General features: G+C 43.3%; 1 protein-coding gene across 2 annotated transcripts in view; it reads left to right on the top strand.

Moving 5' to 3' along the window:
* Positions 1 to 16,051, top strand: part of SOS2 (SOS Ras/Rho guanine nucleotide exchange factor 2) — a 75,015-nt gene that overhangs the window by 28,147 nt on the left and 30,817 nt on the right. For both annotated transcript variants that reach the window (XM_059723382.1, XM_059723381.1), the window contains exons 6-10: positions 1,838 to 1,981; positions 6,293 to 6,403; positions 8,357 to 8,455; positions 14,878 to 15,005; positions 15,224 to 15,879. In XM_059723382.1, the coding sequence (XP_059579365.1) occupies positions 1,838 to 1,981; positions 6,293 to 6,403; positions 8,357 to 8,455; positions 14,878 to 15,005; positions 15,224 to 15,879 (1,138 nt within the window). The remainder of the gene's footprint in view (positions 1 to 1,837; positions 1,982 to 6,292; positions 6,404 to 8,356; positions 8,456 to 14,877; positions 15,006 to 15,223; positions 15,880 to 16,051) is intronic.

Genomic DNA, 16,051 nt, shown 5'->3' with positions numbered 1-16,051 from the left:
AGGGGCTTGTTCTAGATGACCTCTTGAGGTCCCTTCCAACCCTAACTTTCTATGATTTGCTGTCCACAGAAACTGCAACAGAACACAGCCTTTAGGCTAGGGTTGTCTAATATAGACTGTTAAACCTTTTAAATGGACAGGTGGCAAATTGAATAATCTCCTTTAAGCTGCTACTTAAAGGGAGGGGAGCAAGTGGTAGAATGGGAGCGGTTCCTGAGAAGAAGATGGAGGAGAAAGGAAACCAATCTGGTTGCACTCATCAGGTGCAGGAGCTGTCCCTAGGGAATGTGAGAGTAGGGTTGCTAGATATCTGAAAATGTATGGACAGGTTCTTTAAAAAAAAAAAAAAAAGGCAGCTAAAACTGCCTGTCTGTAAAGTCCATAAAATGGAGCTGTCCATAAGTGGGGGGGAGGGGTGCTAAATAAAGGGGAACTTGATTTTCTGTCCTTCAACAGAGCTTCAGAGCAGAGTAGCACCACCTGGTGTCTGAGGAGCTCAGCACCCTGCAGGGAGCATCCAGTACTTTACAGCCCCCAGGAGCCTCCATGGCCTACGTCCCCCTACTCCTAGCCATATGTTGCTGCTGTCACCTGCCTGTAACATTACTGGGCTGCAGGTTGATGGAGAGTAGCCATGCTTTCGGGGCTGGGGTGGGGCTGGCAGGGGTAAATCTAGGGGGGGGGGTGGGCAGCATGGCGCAGAGTGTAATTGGGGTCATTGGGTTGTGGGACTCCTGCGATGGATTTAGCTTGGTGTAAAACCATTGATGCAGTCAAGCAGGATTGCCAGCCCGAGAGTTTTTTACTGATGATCTACAATTTTTTTATTATGGTTGATGTTAAATCCCTAAATTTGAACGTGGCCCTTGTCCAGGGGCTGGTAAAACAGTTACATTTACGCTGTATAAAACACGTCAGTAAAAAGTTTGCAGATTGCCACTCCAAGACTTTATTGACAGCCCTGCCTTGAGAGCAGTAGGAAAAGGGGAAATATAGGTCTTACAAATAGTCACCACAGCTGATTATGGAGTACCTTGGTATTGATAGGGGAGGACGGAATAGTTTTGGGGAAGAGGCCAAGCTAAGGGGATAGGATTGGTGTGTGTGCCAGGAGAAGATGGCCTCAGTTTGCAGCCCCTGGGAGGAGAGAAGCAGGATACGGGGATTCCTAGAGAAGGAAAAGGGCTGTTTGGGGGTTGGAGTCAAAGGGAAGGTACCTTGTGGAAGATTGCATATGAGTGGAGGTGCTTCTGGGGTGTTGAAGCACTAGCTTTTAAACTGCCACTTCCCTCTCAAAGCCAGTTAGGCACACTAAGAAAGAACAAGTGAAGAGCTTGCATTCAGAGCTGCTTTTAAATTGCCACTCCTGTTTAAATTCAGGAACAGGGAGAGTAGGTAAAAGGGGTGGAGAGGGTTTCTTTCTTTTTTTTTTTAAGGCATCTTTAATCTGCCACTTCCCATCCTGATTTGTGATCCTTTGTACAGGCTGGAAAGGTTACACACAAGTGTCCTGGGCAGAAGCTAAATAATATGAACTGCTAATGGCTATCCACTAAGTAGCCCCTAGCATCCCTTACTAGAAGCATTACTCATGGCTCCTGGAAAAGGATGTGTGTCATGATGTTGTGGGCTTTAGAAGTAAAAATGCTGCAGTGTTAGTTCAAATTAAATCTGCCCAAGAACAAATAGTTGGCCTGAAGTGATACCCTGGAGCGTGGCTGCCTTCTCTGTTGGCTCTTCCCCATGTAGAGGATAGCTCATGTTTCCTTTGAATCTCTTGAATGTGTAGAAGATGACTTGGCCCCAAATGTATCTCTCACTCATGTCTTATTTGCAGGACATTGACATGATCTTCAGCAACATTTCAGATATTCATGAACTGACTGTGAAGCTCTTGGGATTGATTGAGGATACTGTTGAAATGACAGATGAAAGTAGTCCTCATCCTTTGGCTGGCAGCTGCTTTGAAGATCTGGCAGAGGTGAGTTTAAATCACTTCATTAGGAATATTTAAGATTTTCTTATGAAAGGACTGGGTTAATATGTCTAGGTGATCTAAAGGTTTCTTGTAGCCTTAAAATCTGCGAATGATCACATCTTGAACTCATCAAATTATATTCCTAATGCTGGAAGACCTTCCTAATTGGGCAGTGTCACAAACAAAGATCACACTGCCCTTTCAGAAGGGAAAGGGAAGCCCTTCCTTGGGACTCCCCCAAGAAGCAGCCTTACTCATTCTTCCTCTCCTGAGGGGACCCCCTGCAGTCAGCCCTGGCATGGCTTCACAAGGGGCAAGCCTCTGGCTTTGAGACCCTGGCTCTTCTCAGGCCCTGGCTTCCCCAGTGGTCTATAGCACCCCCACCTCTAACAGATCCTTTTTGGTCAGCTTTCGGGAAGGACGGCAACGTCTTCTTCTTTTCAAGAGGAGTCAGAGTGCCGACATCCCAAACAGCACAACAGACTCTGCTCCACAATGGCTAGTCTTTATGGTCCGTTCCAGTAACGCCTCTCCTCGCTCAGACTTTACTCTGTCCACCCTGGGACCATTTCTTCTCTCCCTGTTCAACCTGGGCCCTTATCTCCCTGTATGCCCTGGGACTTTCTCCCCTTAGCTCCCTCAGAGCCTCACTCTTTCCTCCAGCTCAGCCAACCACACTTGCAAGAAAACAGGAACAACAGTCATCTAATACAATGAAACATTAAGTCACGGGGGACCAGTCAGGTGGTAGTCTGCATGGCGTGCTGTCAGACCTAGACTGCCATCTACCCCTGGAGTGAGAAAGGCATACAGATGTCCTACTTAAGGAAATATGTGCAAGAACTACCTACCATACAGTCTGCCCAAAAGTGCTCCCCACCAGAACTGCAGGCTAGATTACAGCTCGCTTAGCTTCCTCTGTCACAGGTGAGCACCTAGCAAGTCAGGCTAGGCTGGGATATTATTCAAGGGGCCTTTATTCATATTCTGTTCCTTCTGCTTTTATGTTTTTTCTGTTTTTTTTATGTTTTTTTATGATTACTGCAAGCCTTTGTTGGGAAGAACATCTTGTCTAATAAATAAAGCATGCCACATTAGCCTAAAGTTACCTTGTTTAGAAACATAGTGGCAGACTAACTTCTCCATTTCACTTTTAAGTGCACACTTTCTTGAAGACCATTGGAGTGCAAGAGCCCGTGCTGTTCTTACACAAGTAATCAGCCCAAATAAAGATTGTATTAGTTTTGATAGGGAACAGATACCGTGATCTCTGCTCAGTGTTGCATAAAGACTTTACTTTGATTGCATAACATGAATAGTCCCACCGATCATGTGGCACCTCATTTGAATAAGATTTCACCCTAAAGTTGTTCCAGATAGGGACACTTACAAAATTCTAATCAGAAGCAGTTGAATGCTGCTCAAAAACAAATAGCTGTTTTAAAATAACTGAGCCTTTAACAGTTTCCATTTGACATGGTTTAGTCAGGGATGATCCTGCCTCGAGTGGAGGTTGGACTAGCTGGCCTTTTTGAAGTCCTTTCCGGCCCTGTTTTTTTGTGATTCTGTGAAACTGCAGTATAAGATCCTGGAAAATGCTTGCATTTCAGGTGATTGCTGAACTCCTTTGTAGACTTGTACATACAAGTGGCCATAATGGAGCCCATTCAGTGGATCAGATTGTGGGGTTTTGGGGGTTTTTAACATCTCATTCACTGAAAGATCTTAATAGACAGTGGCAAGATTGTGAGCCACCTTTTTGCTGAGGTGCTGTGTCAGTACTGATTGTAGTGTTTGGTGTGTCTTTGCATAGGCAGTACTGAGCAACGGCTGCTAGCCCTGTGTTTGGAACATTTTGCATTTTACCATTGTTCCATTCTTATATGTTTGGAAAATAGTTGTTTAGAGAGTGCTTTAAAAATGACCTGTTGCTGCGCACTCCATTTTGCTTTAGAGTTAAGGTTGTCTGTAGTAATAGTATTGACCGTTTTAATGGCAAATTCAGCTTTCAGATTTCAATATGACTTGCTTCAAAAATGTCTTCGGTATTTGCAAATTATTTGGTTGCTTTCTCTGGGGGAAAACAGTTGATAAGATTTTGCCATAAAAAGTTAGAGAAGCAATAACTTTGATCACGGGCTGGGAATGGAAAATGCCTAGCACAGTTTTAACTAACAGTCATAACCGTCTGTGACGATATAGAAACAAAGCATGTGATGTGCATCCCACTGCAGGCGCACGTTTTTCATGTATGCACGATCAGATCTTTTGGATACCAATGTTCAGGGCTGCATGTGCCATCTGTTGTGCATAAGGACATGAAGGGAAGGGCAGGATGGCCACAGTCATCCCTCAGCTCCTTCTTACCACCTCCAGTAACAAGCCAGAAACAAGTGAGTGTCTGGCTTGCTAGTTCTGCAGTACGTCAGACTATCCTTGGTGGCTGGTTTTGGTGGAGATCTGTCGCATCTTGTAACTCAGGGGTCAGAAAAGTTTTTGGCCAGAGTGCCAAAATCACCCCAACCTCTGCCCACACCTTGACTTGGCATGCCAGAGACAGGGGAGCTCTAAAGGGCCCAATCCTCATTGCTGGCAGTGGCTGCACACATGTTTCTGGGTGGACAACAGGGGAGGTGCTGGGGTTGCGCTGCTCTAGCCCCTTCCCTGCCACACACTGCGAGCCACATGTGCACCTGCCATGGAGCCGGTGCTAGGGCTCTGGAGCCCAGCACAGCTATTTGCAGCCTCCCAGCTGTCTGCCACAGCTGGCCCAGGCTCTGGGCAGCTGTAGTGGGCAGCTGGGAGGCTGCAAACAGCTGTGCCAGCCTCCACAGCACTGGTTTGGTGGCAGCTGCGCATGTGCCTCTGGGTGGGCAGCATGGAACGAGCCAGGATTGCACTGCTGCAGGCCCTTTCTGGCCATGCGCCCAGAGGTGCACGCATAGCTGCCACAGCCACGGGCACGTGCCACGTCAGGCTGAAATAAGGCAGCAGCAGACTCTCCGACGGTGCACAGAGTTGATGTGCTGTGCAACCTGGCAGTGAGGAGCGGGGGTTGTACACAAACTGCACTGCCCTGGGAAGCCATGGGGCACAGGCATGATGGGGACCAGGAGGGACTGCAGGAACCTTTGCTGGTGAGGGCTGCCCAGAGCTCATTGCAGTGGGCATGGGAGCCAGATGAGAGGGCTCTTGGCTGCACGGGACTGGCTGGACTCAGGAAGGGACAGGTGGGGGGGGGGGGGGGGGGGGGTCTCGCCCCTTCCTGCCCAGTGGGAAAGCATCCCCCAGTACCTCCATCTTATACAGCCATTGCTGCTTCTGCGTGGAGGACAACTAGATCCCCAGCTGCTCAGTAGGCCAGCCTTTCCTCCAGGACTTGTAAGGCCAGGGAAGCAAGGCTTGAATGATCTGCTTCAGCAATCCATCAGGGTTCCTTCAGCCCCAGAGGAGCCCACCTCTGAAAGTGGGACTGAGGCAGCCTGGAACTAGCATTGCAATGCCCCATCAGGCAGTGAAAGAGGCAGTGAAGAAGGCAATGATGTTGTTAGCATGGTCACCCTCAACACTGGAGCCAGTTCCTCTTGCAGGTCACAGAAAAGAGTGCAGGGAGAAATTCCTCAGTAGAGAGAAAATGCAGCTCCAAGGAGAGAGCCTCCAACTGTGCCATGGTGGGACTAGCTATGCTAGAGGAGACCTGCCACTGACCTGGTTCAAAAATCAGGATTTCACAATTTAGATATGAGACTCCTCCAGCTCTTGATCAGATTTATCCACTTCCCAGTGACAAACTGAAGGGTCACCTTGTGTTCTGGCAGAGTTTGTACAGTGATTAGAATTCAAAAATAGGAAGAAGAGATGGGATGCCCTTTTCCAGCCAGATCTTTACAGCTGTATCTGGGGAAAGCTTGAACACTCCTGTGGACTACCTGCAAATAAAAGGAACTGATCCTCAGTCAACATGAGACTTTATAATGTCCTGTTGAATGGTAAAGAAGACTTGTGTAGCATGACTGTCTGATGATGAGATTACTAGACAACTGTAAGAAATTGCTTCTTGGTTCCCAGCACTCCATTTCAATTAAATCTGTTAGTGATAAATATGAGACTGAAAAGTGGTAAGAAAATGTGTATTCATATTAAAATGCAAAACTTTATCAATTGCTTAGTATTGTATAAATTGCTTTATAAGGTGAATCTTTTTTAAAATTCATGCTCAGATTTCAGTTCTCAATAAATGAATTACAGGAGCTGAGCGTACACCATCTCTTGCCTATTTTCTCATATGTACATACCTTTTTGCCCTTTCTTTAGGAGCAAGCTTTTGATCCGTATGAAACTTTGTCCCAGGATATTCTTTCCCCACGGTTTCTTGAGCATTTTAATAACTTAATGGCTAAACCTGCTGTGGCCCTACACTTTCAGGTAAGTGCATGTCTAAAATCTAGAAGTATCACATTTGTTTGGTGCTCATATTTTGGAGATCTCTGTGTTCCTTCCTGTAGTGTCTATTCCCCATCCTTCTTTTAGGGAGAAGGGGAACATTTTGTTGGCGGTCTGAATAATGGCCTCTTCAGTCCAATATATTTGGACTGTGCTTCTCTTCCTGCAATTACTGGAGCAGCTCAGACTCAAGGCTAGGTCTTGCTCACTTCCTTTCTGTCCTCACGCCAGATACTTTGCCTCCAGCCATGCAAATACAGTGCTGATGCAGCATTCCTCCCTCTTCATTGCATCCTGGCTTCAGTGCCAAATTATAGGTGGTTATCAATGATAATGATTGTCTCGGTTCCTGTGCATCCCCAGTTGGTGATCTAAGCATGGACAGTTCTTCAGAAATCATTCCTTTAACAACCTCCCACTGAGCTCCTCCCGTCATTTATTTCCCCCTGCCCCAGCCTGGCTGATCTGCCAAACAGTGCCTGCCAAAGCCTGAAGCCTTCATCTGCAAGGAGACTCAGAGAAGCCAAAGAAGAACTTTGCCACAAGATGCTCCAAGCCACACATCTGTTTAGGCAAGGGCCCAGTTTGGATCACTTGATGGGCCTTTTATCCCAGCATGCCTGCTTAGGCATCTGGTCAGGGGTGGGTCAGTCCTGTTCAGCTCTTGGATTGGTAAGCCAGACTATTTTACACCTGAAGGCTTCTTGGCTGATGAAATAAAACACTTTTCCACTCTGAACTAATCGCCCAGTCCTCCTTTAAAGGGAAATGAAAATTTAGGGTCCTGTCCCAGTATAAATGGCTAATTTAGTCATGTGACAAGGATTCTGGCATCCTTTCTGACTCTCCTTTCCTGGTCAGAGGATTTGGGCTCTGCTATGGGTGATCCTTTGTATTTCTCCAAGCACTGGAGTGAAGGCAAAAAGGCCTGGCTACCCCCAGAGTCCCATGGACAAGTCTGAACTGCCTCTAGAAATTGCAGAAAGAACGATGCATCCAGACGTCTTAAACTGATGGAAGAGGTCATTGCCAGAAAGGGGATTTTCAGGTACCTTTCCATTCAGTGGTTACCACATTCTATAAGGTGCTAGTGATTTCTCCCTGTTCTTTCTTCCAGAAAGCCCTATTCCTTCACAACAGGGGTTGGCAGTCTTTTTCTAGCAGGGGCCCCTTTAATAGAGGGTACCTTCAAGCACAAGCCATTTCCAATTCTGCACATGCTGCTTCACCTGAAGCCGCCACTCTCCACCTCTCCCAGCACTGCTACTGCTGCTGCTTCTACCCACTGCCTGGCTGTTGTGTAGGTGAAGCCTCCTGCAGTAGAAATGCCGCCAAAGCCCCCAGTACTGCAGGCCGGATATGGCCTATGGGCCAAAGCTTGCTGACCCCTGCTTGTATAAGACCTTCTGGAAATTTTGCTCTTTTTGCCTTCCAAGTTATTGCATTCTGTTAACTCATGGAAAAATGAAGGGGTTTCTAAATCAAAGACATTTTTAAACAAGTTAATGAATCCAGAAGTTACTACTAATAGTTAATTGTGTATCAGGCAAGATCTCCTGATTTCTGGAGCATGTCAGAGGGGTAAATTAAGGCAGAACATGCATATCTGGGACCCTGGGCCCAGCAAGCTTGAAGCTGCCAAGAATCTGAAGAGGAGAGCATATCGCCAGGCCATGAGATATGGAGGCAGGTGATAGTACTGGCAGAACAGACATGGGATTGCTCCAAGCTTTCTTTGAAGGTTGTAGGAAGCAGGGGGTTTCTGAGTGCACTGTGCAACAAAGTCATTGGATTTGGGTCCGAGTCCTACTTAATCTTCTGATTGTTCGCTGTATTCCCCACTGCTCTACATCAAGTGCTTTAACCCCTTCCCTGTTTTCTCTGGTTGCTAGGTAGCAGCCAAAAAAGCAATACTACTTTCTTTTTCCTTTTCAGTCTATTGCTGATGGTTTTAAAGAAGCTGTACGATATGTCCTTCCACGACTTATGTTGATTCCAGTCTATCATTGTTTGCACTATTTTGAATTATTACAGGTAAGAAAAATATTTCAGTCAGAAAGCAGCAGTACAGAAGTGCCATTTCATTTAAAGCATGTGTAATACTGACCCAGCACATTTGTTTACCAGTTGAGGACAGAGGGGAATGTGACTGTAGCTAATAAAAAAAAAAAAATTATAATAAGGATTTCATTGCTTGAAAATAAATTGTTTTAAATATATATATGGCATAAAATAATAGGAATTCCAAGTTATTTTAGTCTTTCATACATTTCTTTCAATCTTGAATTATTGCTAATGTGTTCCTATATGCTAAACATTTAAACTAGCCAAGTGTTTTTTTTTCAATTGAATTGACATTTCATGAAAACTAGCATTCTCTGATTATTTACACTCTGCCTTCCTAGTAAAACCTAGTTCAGTCTAGTATGTCAAGCTGAAGTTGCATTCCAGCCTCAAGGCAAGAAAATCTAGCCAGTGTCCCTTCAGTTCTTAATTGTTGTTAAGTAAGTTTTTAACTTGCCTAGAAGTTTTACATGCAATTTGCTACCATTTCTTGCTGCTCATAATTTAAGTCCACACACACAAATGTACAGAAAGTCCATATAAACATATAGAACTGAAAAATCACTGTATCTACATGCATACTACACGTGCCATTTCTCCAAAAATCCAAAATTCTCCAAAATTGAGGTGCGTGTCTTAAGCAGAGAAGCTCATTTTCTTTACTGGAATAAAAGCATGGAAATGGGTGCTGCTTCTCTCTTGGTCAACAAGAAGGCACGGTCCAGTTTTAATCCTTTCACAGCTGCTACGCAATTGGGAGTAGCACTTAGCTGAACGGCCAAAAGCTGCTGTCAATTTGGCAGCAGTTGTAAAAAGGGATAACATTTTAACTTTGGTCTGAAACAGCCAGTGAGCTGCTGCACATGGTTAGCTGTGATTCTGGGAATTTTTTTTTTTCTTGCATACTGCCTTCCAAAAACAAGGTATGCGTCATATTTGGGAGGGCGTGATGTGCAAGAACATACAGTACATTGGCATAACAAAATTACTCCGTCGTAGTGTTTTTTTAAGACCTCAACTAAAATTGGAATAATTCCTTTTGCCTGTTCACTGGTTGGACTTGGGTCCTAAATGGATAAGATTTGTGAAGACGATAGCCTTCCTAATCATGCTGCACTGTACACCCACAACTGTCTTCCTAAAAAACTGAAGGGGCTTTAATAATTTGTAGCTTAAAGATGATGGCAACAGCGATAATGGTATTTACAAGGACTATGAGATTTTGGTTAAGGTGGGAGTTAAAATGAATTCCATGGGAATACAGTCTCAAGAGCTTCTCCCTGCTGACTGCTTGGACTGGAAGCTGCTTTGGATTTACCGTATAAATAATTCTGTGTGTCAGGAGAATTGTGTGTGCCAAAAAGAACAATTGAAGAGAAACTCAAGTACATAGGATATCTTTTTTTTTTTTTTCTTCTTGCTATTAATTCCTTTTAAAATCTAGTTTAAATTTTACTCTTGATGCTGTAGCTGCTTTTAGTCCTCTCAGGTAATGAAAATATAGTTTTACTATGGGTCTTGCACATTACTGTAATGCTGTAATGTTTGGATTGCCAGCAGGATGAAGGGACATGCCATACAAGTAGTTCTCTTGTATTTTAGATCGATTAAAAAAAAATCTACTAAGACAGGGTTGTCCAGCTGGTGCCACGGTGTAGTGTGTGGGGGAGGAGTACATAGCACAGTCCAGTAAAGGCGCGTCTGCTTTAGGTTGGGGAAAAGCACTTTTAACCTCAAATCTTGATATAAAAACTACTAGATGGTGTTTGTTGAGGTCGGAAGATATGAATTGCCTTAATACGTTTTGAGTGCCTGCACAAGACTTAATTTTGTTGGGAGATTTTTTTCATGAAGGAAAACAAAACAGATTGTTCTTGATTATTGGATTATTTTGACTTGTTGTCAGTTGACCTAAATCATCATAAAAGGGTCATGTATTGGGTAGACTTCTAGTTCTTTTGCCAGCCCTTGTTGTAAAGTGAACACTATGAACTATATGAATATATCTGCCTCAAAAAAGAATAACCATAGGGAGAAATTACTACTCACTTTTCAATGCCCCCTTCCCTGAACTAAAACATGAATTTTTACATATGACAATTTTCTGAAACTTGTTAAAGAGCTTAACTAAGTGTGGCTGTTGGCCAAAAGGCCCAAATTAATGACCAGTTTAATGGTGCTGTATGACCTTAAAAATCTATGACTTGAAAGGAATCTAAGGGCAATATAGAGGCCCTAACCTGGAGTCTCTTCCCACCCCCCCAGTACTGTTTGTAAAAGGTGCTTGAGTTGAGAGGTGCCTCTGTTACACTCAGCTGGCACAGTCTATTCTGTGGTTGTTGGACAGAAAATCAGTAGCAACGTTTTGGCCACCATTTTAGCTGGCAGCTGTTGAGAGTGGTAAGGTGTGTATTCATTATTTACTTATTAGGTTTATATGCCTTCCCCGGAATAGACTCAGGGTAAATGTTTTATGCAGCCAAGCACATGGGGGGGGGGGGTATAAATGAGGGGCAGGAGCTAGCTTGTCTGTTGGCAGCTGGGGCCATGGAGCTGGATGATGTAATGGATTCATCCTTTGACTCTGCTGTAGGCATAGTGATAATCAGGGTGTAGAAAGATGTAATAATGATGGGCATGATAATTCTGGAACTGTTGTTAGCAATGGGACTGTTATTTCTACATGCCTGGGTAGGTATGCAAGTGTTGATTGAACCCCCTGCAGCCACACAGCAGCTTGGGCCCCTGCGGGGATTAAACCCCAAGCTGCTGTGTCAGCACTGGTGGGTTAATGGCACTACTGCCACCTGTTCCACTGCCATAAATGGGTCACCTGGCCCAGGAGAAGCCCTGATTTGGCTCAGATGACCAAATGAGTTTGACACCCCTGGTCTAGAGAAGGTCGGTGAGGCCCTCCTGTTTATTCTTTTGCATAATACAAAATCTAAGAGATAGCAGTGAAATAACAAAAAAAAAAGCATTTAAAATGTTAAAAGGAAATGGCTTCTTACATACTATTTAATTCAGTGAAACTTAATGTTGTAAGGTACTGAGACACAGAGCTTTCTAGGTTCATAAAAGGAACAGATGACTGATATGAACAATAAATACATTGTTCCATTAAATTGAAATAAAGTGGAAATCAACTCTCATGCTTCAGGATGTGCCCACTATGAACCGTCTTTGGTAAAAAGATAACTTCTCCTATGTCTTGTTAATAGATTATAAAGGGGTTTTTACACCATCTTTAAAGCATTTGGTACTGCCCTTGGGTACGAAAGGCCATCAGTCTGATTCTTCATGGTAGTGCTGCTATGTGCCGGCGGTTCTGGGGTAGGGATATCAGTCTATCCTGGGAGATCATACCGGGCAGCCAGCCTATGTCAGCTGTTTCTGCCTGGAGATTGGAGTCGTGTCTTCGTACCTCTGTGTGTTCGTTTCCAGATGGATGTTTTGGGCTACTGACTTCTTTAAGCCACAGAGCCTTCGGCTGCGGTGACTGAGCCTCCAGTGTTTAAGTAGTACAGAGGTTTCTTGTGCTGCTTGCCAGACTGGGGTGGCTTTCTCCCCTGGTGATTTCTGTATCATGTGCTTGGTTTACAAGTTGACTAACCTGCATTAGCAACACAAAGTTGCTGAGAACAGCATTCAAGAAAGCATCCCTGAACCAGTGTGAAAAGACTGTGGTGTAACTATATCAATGCTCCTGATTGCTAACTTTTTAGGTATTGGCAGGCAAGTGACCCTCAGTACCACAGGCGAGAGCAGAGGTTGACGCAGGGTATGTGAAAACCCATGAAGAAAGGGCTGCAGTCAGACATAATTGTTTTAATAAAGGGTACCAGCAGTAATAAAAGTGTTTGATCTTGAGATAAAGGAGGGAAGCACAGATGACTTGTTACTGAATACACCTGGTTAGCAGTCTGTGGATAGCGTGCGTTTCAAAAGATGCTTAATGTCTCTGACTAGAGACAAGCTCCAGTTTCAGTCACGTAGTAGATTTGGCTCCTTAAAGATAGCAATTTTAAAAGAGAACTGAGTGTTGTATCACAGTCCCTCTTGCTTCAAGTGTGTCTGTTATAAATGCACCTTTTGATTTCAGAGTACATGAGCGAGCAGCATTATAAATCTAGTCCGTGTAACTCACGAGTCAAAAAATGGTGCAAAGTCTTAGACAGGCTGCCAACCAGCTCCAGGCTCTTGAGAGCCATTCAAGTACCCACTCAAGACTTTACTGATGCACTAGTACATTCTCCACCCTTTGTATTCTTGGAGTACCTCAGATTACCAAGGTTGATGCATCTCTTTCCAAATTCTCACTTCAGATCTCGCACGTTATATTGTTATCAAATAGAGACTGCATTCCCTCTTTGATGCTTTTGACAACTTTTAAATCACTATCCCATAATAAAGAGTGCCAGCATCAGCCTCTTTTACACTTTGGGCACTAAATAATACACTTTGGGCACTAAATTATTTCTTCTCATGAAACTTCCGGTAATTGTGGTATGTTTTGGTGCTCCAGATTTTGAGGGATTAATCACAAGAGATCATGGTTTTTTCCAGTCTTGGGGTTGTAGCACAATATTTTACAGACTACATAATCAAGAGGTTAGGTGCATGCAAGATCATCCCTTTTTCTAGAATATTAGAGAGCAAGAAGATACTAAATATATTACAGTCATTCTTTACAAGCAGTAAGCGGTGCTGTCAGAACTAATGCACTTTGTCTTCCATCCCATCGTCAGTCATTTCCTTACATAAAAGGATTTTGACAACTCATGATGGTTGTTTAAGTGCGTCACTGGCAAAACGGGTCCCTCTTTCCTTTCATCCATGGAGTTGCAAGCATCTTTGTAGCAAACACTGGACTTTTACATCTGTTCAGAAAGTTGAGCTGTAAAAGAGAAGGAACTTCAGAGGGTAAACCTTGGCAGAATCCATTAAAAGTATACTTCAAATCATCTGAATGGCCTCCAGAAAGTCAATATATTAGAAGGCAGAAATGGGAGCAATTCAGTGCATCATGAAAAAGGAGAATCGGATGCCTTGTTATGTCCATTAGCCTCAGGTTTTGACCATTTACTTTAGAGCTCTTTCACTTACCTAAATAATAAATATATCTGTTTCCTCTGCACGTGCCAAAGACACACTTACATTTTGGAGAGTTTGGAAGAAATGCTGCACAGGAGATTTGAGGATCTGAATCGGTGTACTATAATCTTTAGTTATTTTCATCTTTAGGATTGTGCACATCATTTTGACTTCAGATCCAATCTTATGCGCTCCCTTATTTTCCCTTTGATATTTTTAGGCTCTTTTGGAAAGGTGTTACTCAGCACAACATGTACCTTTATGTTCTCTTCCCAACATCCTTATTGTGGTCATAAAACTTTCACAGCTTCTTAGCCATAAGGATTTAATTTTTTACATCAAATGGAAACTTTGGCTGTCTGGAAGTGTGGGTGATGGGCCCATTCCCTTTATGGGGTTGCAAGCACAATATGGTCAAGTCCTGTTCTTTGAGTTGTTTTTTAGAGGAAGTTGCATACCCTTGGTGAGGGAACATGTTGGGGTAAGGAAAAGAAGGCTACTGCCAAACAGAGCGATTGTAAGTAAGATTCTTTGTATAGGACAAACATGAATTATCCTACAGTGTGTGGCAACCTGGCTTGATTTTTTTTTTTTTCTAGTACATCAATTTGGGTGAACTGTTTTCATGCAATTTTGAATGTCTTAGAGGAATTAACAACTTACTCATCATCCCTAAGTTTTCCATCTTGTGAGCTTTATCTTAAAGAATGTGGAGTTTTTTCTTTTAAGTCTTTCTTCATACAACCTGTTGTAAAATGAAAATTGATTTTTATGGCCTCTGTAATTTTTGTAAGCCAATGCACTTGTTGCTGATTTGTTTTGACTGGAGCTACGTGAAGTTGACTTTCATTCGAAAGGCTCACCCATCTCTGGAGCTGGTTGAAGTTAGAGGCAAGGGGGGAAATTCTTCATTGCTACCTTTATGTTTCACACTTCATATTAATATTACATCCCTCAGTGTAGTAGAAAGAATACCAAACTTAATCAAAATGGGTGCGAGTGATAAGTCATGGTAAGACTGTTTAGAAATCTCTTTCAAACTCGTGTGTTCTTTCTCAGTAGACCTCCTCAGGCACATCTAACAAATCTACGTTCGGTTCAGTAGCCACTTGATGGTCGTGGGTGAGGTTGAGTAGGATTTTCAAAACTACTCACCATTGGTCATTGACTGCAGTGAGATCAAAGCTGGGCGAAAATGGAGCGCTTCTGAAAATAAATGCGTCTAAGACAATTTATTGTCTACATTTCACACTTCTGAAATCAATTGGGTTTGACGGAAATGCGTTTTTGTATTTTAGCAATTGCAAGAATGTAGTGAAGAGGAAGAGGACAGGGAATGCTTAAAACAAGCCATTACAGCTCTCCTGAATCTCCAGTGCAGCATGGAGCGGATTTACAACAAACATTCACCTCGGCGTCGGCCTGGGTAAGCATACCTTTAAATAAGAAGCTTTCTGAATCTCAGCGCAGGGTATAAGACTTTACTTTGAAGTCACTTCTTGCTAAGCATTTGGTGCTTAATCTTGTTGAGGACCTAGGTTGAGAAATAATGCTGTAAGATTTTAACTTTAGTTGCAGGGGGTGTTTTCTAGTCTCCGATAACAAAAGTGAAAGCAGCTAACCCAATCATTCTTGTTTTTAAAGAGAGACAATGTGTCGTTTCTACAACCGCCAAGTAAGAAGCAAGCACCTTGCCATCAAAAAAATGAATGAGATTCAGAAAAATATTGATGGTTGGGAAGGCAAAGATATTGGCCAATGTTGCAATGAATTCATCATGGAAGGTGCGCTGACAAGAATAGGAGCCAAACACGAACGCCACATATTTCTCTTTGATGGCTTAATGATCAGCTGCAAAACTAATCACGGGCAATCCCGGCTTCCGGGTTACAGCAATGCAGAGTACAGACTTAAGGAGAAAATTATCATGAGGAAAATACAGATCGTGGATAAAGATGACACTTCTGAATATAAGCATGCGTTTGAGCTAGTGTCTAAAGATGAAAACAGCATTATATTTACTGCCAAATCTGCCGAGGAGAAAAATAATTGGATGGCAGCTCTGATTTCCCTTCAGTATCGCAGCACCCTTGATCGAATGCTTGACTCTGTGTTAGTGAAAGAAGAAAACGAGCAGCCACTCCGGCTGCCCAGCCTAAGTGTGTATCGTTTCGTAGTGGCAGACTCTGAAGACAACATTGTTTTTGAGGACAACCTGCAAAGCAGAAATGGAATCCCCATCATCAAAGGAGGAACGGTAGTGAAACTCATTGAAAGGCTCACCTACCACATGTATGCAGGTATTGCAGTATTACCTTTGTTATGTCCTATTGCTTTAAGTACTCTTTATAATGGACAAGTTCAGTCCTTTCCTCTTCTGCTCGTTTTTCTGCTAGTCAAGACCTCTGAATGGATTCAGACGAAAAAGCACCGGTTAAAGTGCTTAGGTAATTTTAGTAAAGCTGTCTGTCA

This window comes from Alligator mississippiensis, chromosome 2, assembly GCF_030867095.1.
Source record: "Alligator mississippiensis isolate rAllMis1 chromosome 2, rAllMis1, whole genome shotgun sequence".
In the NCBI taxonomy this organism is placed as follows: Eukaryota; Metazoa; Chordata; order Crocodylia; family Alligatoridae; genus Alligator; species Alligator mississippiensis.
The sequence above is the reverse complement of the archived record's forward strand: the minus strand, read 5'-3'. Positions and strand labels throughout refer to the sequence as shown.